This window comes from Clupea harengus, chromosome 23, assembly GCF_900700415.2.
Source record: "Clupea harengus chromosome 23, Ch_v2.0.2, whole genome shotgun sequence".
In the NCBI taxonomy this organism is placed as follows: domain Eukaryota; kingdom Metazoa; phylum Chordata; class Actinopteri; order Clupeiformes; family Clupeidae; genus Clupea; species Clupea harengus.
The window spans coordinates 22,219,796-22,227,295 of record NC_045174.1 but is presented as its reverse complement, the minus strand read 5'-3'; the positions used below and the strand labels follow the sequence as shown (position 1 = coordinate 22,227,295).

General features: G+C 48.9%; 1 protein-coding gene across 1 annotated transcript in view; it reads right to left on the bottom strand.

Moving 5' to 3' along the window:
- The window catches only part of LOC105912871, a 25,059-nt gene that overhangs the window by 5,880 nt on the left and 11,679 nt on the right, over positions 1-7,500 (bottom strand). Inside the window, exon 6 of the mRNA XM_031560706.2 lies at positions 361-1,074. Within this exon, the coding sequence (XP_031416566.1) occupies positions 361-1,074 (714 nt within the window). The remainder of the gene's footprint in view (positions 1-360; positions 1,075-7,500) is intronic.

The following is a 7,500-nucleotide window of genomic DNA, read 5'->3' as shown; positions in this document are numbered from 1 at the left end:
ATGCAGATGAACTCGAACAGCTCAGCTCTCAGAAAAGTTCTGGAGCTCACATACTCCAAACGGGACATTTGATCAATTTTTACTTTTCACTTCATGGTCTTATGTTTGCATAAATATTCACAAACACACAGTAGATGTTTTTGTTGCTATCTCTTCATGCATTAATTAACATGAATATTTTTTTCCCACTATCACATCTAGTTTTTGGCAGCTGACCAAGCCTGAATTAATAGGATCGGTCAGGTTAGGTTAAACTCCACAAGTCAGCTTCTGGATTTCCCACGGGGTAGCCTATATCATACATGGTCTGCCTGAAGCGGCTTAGCCTACTGAAAAACACACAAGCGTCGCATTGCCCACCTCCAGCTTCTCAATGCGGCCCTTCAGCTGATTGATGGCTCGCTCCAGCTCCTGAACGGCGCGGGCAGCGAGCATCTCAGCTGGCGCCTCGTCTCGCGCCATGATGTGGTCATCCTCGCTCCGTTTGCCGCCCCACATTCCCGCGCTCCTCCCGGGGCCGCCGACTCCGACCACCACCACGTCCCCCCTCTCGCATTCTTTGAGCTTCCCTGTCAGCTCGCGAATGGTCCGTTGGTCCGTGAGAATCTCGTCCTCCTGCTGAAGCACGGTCTGGCGGAGCTCGTCGGCCGTGGTGCGCAGGTATCCCCAGTCCTCGCCTGCGTACAGCGTCGGGTCGTCCGCTTGTTGTTGCTGAAAGTTTTTGGGCTTACATTCCCCAGCGGGGATCGGGGTGCAGATAAGACGACTGTACGTCACCTGTCTTCCCGCGCCGCCTCCGGTGGTGCCGGTTACCGTGTAGAAGGTCGGCGTCTCCACGCTCCCCGGCTCTCCGCCGTTGGCTTCAGGACCATGGAGAGCGTCCACAGGTCCGGCCCGCGCAGGCACAGACCCCGGGGTGAGAGTCTGCGCGCCCGCGTCCGGAGACAGCGACTGGTTGTTGGCCAGTGGCTGAGCCACGGCGGCGGACGGCGATCCGGTGTGAACGGCAGCAATGATGCAGATGACCGCGCCGACAAAGGCCACCATACCGGCGGCCAAAATAACAACGATGAACTTCAGGGTGGCGGTTTAACCGGTCAACAATTATTAGAAAGTAAAGCGCGTGTAAGGGTACGTAAAATCTGTGAACGCGCAAATGAAGTGATCGCCCGAGCTTCTCCAACGGCTAAGACCATAACACGTCGGTTGGTAGTGGCAAACAGTCTGTTTGCATAGCGATATTCCACCGTTTCGAATGTATCGATTATCTATCCAAGGTGTAGAATTATGGTAACTGCAGGATGTCCGTTATATGCTCCCCCTACTTGCCCAGTGCCTTGTAAGCTATGTTGCTAAGCATCCCCCTCCTTTCCAATAATTACCTTCGGTACCGTGAGAGGAGAGTGGGGGGTGGGATTCTCCACCACTAGCCAACCATACGGAAGGGAGGGAGGAGAGGACGTTGTCTCAGTCACGTCTCTTTCTCATGATGTTATTCTTGTACAGGCTAACGCGGGCTCCTGTAGGCTACATCTATGCAATCCCACCGCGGTTGACTAAGTGTGTATATGTGGATAATATCCAACGGTATTTGTTTTCAATTTTATTGACACCTGTGCACACTTCTGAATAACACCACCAAACGTAGGCTGTGTTATACGAGTTGTTCTGTTGCCTCGTGCCCACGAGCCTAACCAGTTGCATAACATCCCATGTTAGAAAAGTGAAGTGTGTTTGTGTGTGTGTGGACAGTCAAAATAAAAGATAAAGCCTATTGAGTCAGTGTGATTGGGCCTATTATGGCAAATATATGTCCACTGGATGGATAGTAGAATTGTAAATAATTAGCTTAGGGTACATAGAAAGCTAGACTGACAGACTGACAGAGAGAGAGAGAGAGAGAGAGAGAGAGAGAGAGAGAGTGAGATAAACGTGTGTGTGCGTGGGTAGGTAGGAGTGGCTTGTATATGTATTATGTATGCGCTAGATGGTGGATAGGACATCTGTCCCGTCTACTATGGTAAAACGCCACACGAGGACGGTAAAGCTGGTCTAACTAGCCTGAGCGCAGTGTACCTTAACAGTAGGCTATTACCAAAGGGGCGCTGTGTCCCGCGGGCTCAGAACGCCTCCCAGTGGTCGCACATGGGAACTGCACGAGGGCTACCGCAGTCATTTATCAATTCAGTGGGGCAACACAACAGGCCGACATAAAGTTATTTATTACAGTGCAATAGCTTATCCAGGAGTTGGCCTAAAGTCACAAAAAGTCTTAACATCAGTGATATTTTGTTTGATTTGCTGTATCACAATTGTGTAGGATGTGTTGGGTCAAAGAATCAACGGTTCAGCAAAACTTTTTATTATATTTTTTTTTTAATTTACAATGTATAAATATGAGTCTAAAGACTACAAAGTCCATGAAAATACAGAGTTAAATCTTTGAGCTTCATCGCCATTCACAAGTCTTGAAGAAAATGCAAGCAAGATAAGGGCATGGCACACAAGGTCTATTAAATTACATTTTTGAAAATCAAAAGTTCAAGTCATCTGTTTTACTCTCAAAACATCAATGTAGCAATTCACAAAACACTGATTCTAACACTATTCTGTCACATCATGCCGTCGGTCACCTTAAATTCACCCAATCACTGAAATCTCATTGCATCTTCACACTTGAACAAATGTCGAAGAGTAAAAATAATAAAACAAATCTATTCCTATATAACTGGCTCTACTCTAAGCATCTAAGCAGTGTGGCCGAATGGATAACTAACCCAGTAAGTCCAACTTTAAAATAAAATCCATCACTTTTGATTAAATCATTGGAAGACTTCAAGTGTTAAAGAGTAGATAAAACTGCGCTTAGTGAGACATAGAGCTGTGTTATGCTAAACATCCCTCTCCAGAGGATAACACACGCACACACACGCGCACGCGCGCGGTCTGCTCTGCAGTGGAGCCCGTTCAACCGTTTAGCAGAGTGACAGCGCGCGCAGACACAATGCACAGCGGGCTCACGAGGCGCTAACAAAGCTGACAGAAACCATTAGCGATCTCATTTACCAAAGACCGGTACATCGAGACCAGTGCAAAATTACAAATCCACCTGCACTCACTATTCAATCACACGGGTAAATCTGTTACCCTGCTGCCTTAGGAGGACAGAGCACAACTAAAGAAAGGCTGAGGAGGCGCCAACAGGCTGAGGACAACGTCAATGTCTGGCGCAACACAACTGGGGAATCTTATGCAACAGAACTAGAGACAATGCTGTTTAGTCTTCACGTGTTCTAATCGTATCACTTGACATAACGAGCTGAATGGTCATATTGCAACAATGCAAGACCAACATGGCTTCAGTTCACAGATGGCGGTGAGGCTTGCTTTGCCAGTTAAACCACGTATCTTATCACAACAAAGACATTTCAGAATAGTAAAACCACAAATCAACTTGAACGTGAAATGGCTGCCACATAAACAAACCAACCAACCAAAAAAGAGACAGAACACATAAATAAACATGCTTTAAACACCTACAACACCACAGCACAGGGGCAGCGTGTCCAAGTGTCTGTTGAACACTGATGAACATGTCTAGCACACATCTTGGCGCAGAACAGGCTGCCAATCAGGAACAGTTGGTGAGTCCTCTGGTGGCGCCCAGCCCCAGCTCTTGGCATTATGGGATGTTGGCTGTGGAAGTTAACAACCTCACTGACTGACTGCCTGCATCACAGCCAGCTCTCCGTGCTGATCGGGATCCCGGGGCCACAGAGGGGCATTTAATCGGTCTTGCCCCAGCCTGCTCGAGGGGGGGGGGGGGGGGGCAGTCAGCCTTGAGGTTGGGGCTGGCAGACACACAGAGATGTCTGCTCCTGATGCCAGGGTCGGGGCTCGGGGGGTTAGGCACAGGGCTTGCCAGCCTGCATTCATAAAGAGCTTTCTCAGGGATGATCTTACAGAGCAGCATAGCTCTCTCTCTGCCCGGGGGCTAACGCTCTTTCAACTCCAGCAGGAATGTTTCATGATAAAACATTTTAAACTGGGGTATGAGTGCCAACACCAGTCAACGGTATCTGCTATGGCCCACTATGGGGAGTGCCCAGTGAGAGAGTAATGGTATGGCCCACATATGGGGAGTGCCCAGTGAGACAGTAATGGTATGGCCCACTATGGGGAGTGCCCAGTCAGACAGTAATGGTATGGCCCACTATGGGGAGTGCCCAGTCAGACAGTAATGGTATGGCCCACTATGGGGAGTGCCCAGTCAGACAGTAATGGTATGGCCCACTATGGGGAGTGCCCAGTCAGACACTATGGGAGTACCCAGTCAGACAGTAATGGTATGGCCCACTATGGGGAGTGCCCAGTCAGACAGTAATGGTATGGCCCACTCTGGGAGTGCCCAGTCAGAGAGTTATAAGGGCACTTATTTGGCGCAAATGTCTGCCAGATAACCTTTATCCTTATCAGCAGTGAAGACAAGCAACACCGTGGTCTTAAACTCAGACTCAACGAATGTACTGACAGCGACTCAACAGAACTCAGAGCAAGGGACACTCAAACAGACTGATACCACTGGGTCCAATCATACATCATGCAGTTGCATTCTGGGAGCTCTGTGGGGACAGATATAATTAAACTGGAGCGAAGCATGGGCAGTGAAAACACACAAATAAACAAACAACAAACAATAAACAAATCCCTTATACTTGATCCTTTCAGGACAGGAGTGACTGGTAACATGAACCATCAAAAAAACAAATGAAATGACTGCAACCAGTATAGCTTCACATTCAGAGGTTAATGACATCTTGGAGTGTGTAAACGACTGCAATCCCAGCTCTCACGGCTGCCGTTTGTTTTCATTTCACATCTTAATGAGGCAATCTGTCAGAGAAATAATCGCTCGCTGAAACACGCATCCCACCAGATCAGACTGGCGCTAACGCAACTCCTGATTGGCTCATCGACCTGAGCTCTCCTTATTGTCCAATCAGGGCTATTGACCTTGGAGAGCATGATTAAAGTAATGTGTTTCCCAATAGTACAGTGCATCCTGTGTTTATTGTTTATCATTTTCTAGCACTGTGAAATGTAAACAAACAATGAAATAAAACAGGAACATGCAGACAATGCACAGCGACAACAGAGTAACTTAAAAAATAAAATAAAAGCCCCTTGTGAATGAGATCATTGCTGTGGAAGACCACCTACTGCAGGGGTGAGGCTGACACACACACACACACACACACACACACACACACACACACACAGGGGCTGTTGGTTAAGAGTCTCGGTATGAGGCTCTAGCTATGACGGCAGAGTTGTACACTCTCTTGAATAGGCTTGTTTCCAAATGGCTCTTCAAACAACAACAACAACAACAACAAAAAAACAATCAAACAAAACCATCCTAGAATCTATCTACAAACACTTCCTGCAATTAAAAAAAAAAACTAATATGGCACATCTGATTTCATATTAACTGCACATTTTACATTCTATTCACAACTGAACTGATTTGTACAGAAATAGGCACGCATACTACATTTAATTTCAAATAAAATCATATCGAATCACAGTTCAGTACATTGTAGAAAAAGAACTGACCATTACAGAGACTCTATGGTAGAAATGGCATAGCAGGTTGAAGTCAATCAGGTCCCCCTTGAAATGTACTGCAGTCTCTCTTTCTGTCTACCACAGAGTGTGTGTGTGTGTGTACTACCACGGAAGAGTGTGTTTGTGTGTGTGTGTAGTACTACCACGGACAAGTGTGTTTGTGTGTGTGTGTGTACTACCACGGACGAGTGTGTGTGTACTACCACAGACGAGTGTGTGATGTGTGTTTGTACAACCACGGACGAGTGTGTGTGTGTGTGTGTTTGTACTACCACAGACGAGTGTGTGTGTGCGTTTGTACTAGCACGGACGAGTGTGTTTGTGTGTGTGTGTGTGTGTGTGTACTACCACGGACGAGGGTGTGTGTACTACCACGGACGAGTGTGTGTGTGATGTGTGTTTGTACAACCACGGACGAGTGTGTGTGTGTTTGTACTACCACAGACGAGTGTGTGTGTGCGTTTGTACTAGCACGGACGAGTTGGTGTTCTAAAAGTCATGCAATGATGATCAATATCGTTACATTAATGGGAGCTGATTATACTGTATGTTTACCGATGATGTAATCAAACTTTACATTAATGGGAGCTGATTACATGTTCAGATTGAGCAGATGTAATAATTGCATCATTGGGGAAGTATTATTTAGCATGTATTTTTTTCTTCAAGTGGCTGATGTAATATGGTTGTCTAGTGATGAAAGACTATTTTCTTTTCCATTCTGTATTCTGCATGTTGTGCGTCAATGAGTCCTGCCCTGCCATCGCCCCCCCCCCCCCTCCATCGCCAAGGGAACCAGGGTCATGAGTCCTGCCCTGCCATCGCCACCCTTCCATCGCCAAGGGAACCAGGGTCATGAGTCCTGCCCTGCCATCGCCCCCCCCCCTCCATCGCCAAGGGAACCAGGGTCATGAGTCCTGCCCCGCCATCGCCAAGGGAACCAGGGTCATGAGTCCTGCCCTGCCATCGCCACCCTTCCATCGCCAAGGGAACCAGGGTCATGAGTCATGCCCCGCCATCGCCAAGGGAACCAGGGTCATGAGTCCTGCCCCGCCATCACCTCTCCATCGCCAAGGGAACCAGGGTCATGATTCAGGATCAGAGGAACATGGGTATCCCGTCCTGTCCCTGAGATGGAGGCCGTGTGGAGACTCAGACTCAGAGGCAAATGGAGTCTGCCGGTTGGTCCTCCCGCTCCGCAGCGCCGTGCTGCATCCTAATGCTCCGCGCTCGTGAATGAGTCATGAGCCATGAGCCAGGGAGGAGAAATGATTTATCTTCTTTACTGTGAGCCGTGCGAGTGAGCACAAGCTCCGGGAGAGGGAGCGAGACACACAGAGACCCACGCCATCTCTCGTCGCCAGGGCGCAGCCAGGCACACAGAGACCCACGCCATCTCTGGTCGTCAGGGCACAGCCAGGCACACAGAGACCCACGCCATCTCTCGTCGTCAGGGCACAGCCAGGGCACAGCCAGGCACACAGAGACCCACGCCATCTCTGGTCGCCAGGGCGCAGCCAGGCACACAGAGACCCACGCCATCTCTCGTCGTCAGGGCACAGCCAGGCACACAGAGACCCACGCCATCTCTCGTCGCCAGGGCACAGCCAGGCACACAGAGACCCACGCCATCTCTGGTCACCAGGGCACAGCCAGGGCACAGCCAGGCACACAGAGACCCACGCCATCTCTCGTCACCAGGGCACAGCCAGGCACACAGCCACGGGAGAACGCAGATAACGCGGACAGGGGAAACGGTTGGTCGAGGTTGTTCTAGAATGTTCCAAGAAAACCCAAATAAGATAGACACTACTTAAGAGGCGGGTGTGGTCTGAGCTAGAACATGAAAAGAAACCATGGAGGCGTTTTAAT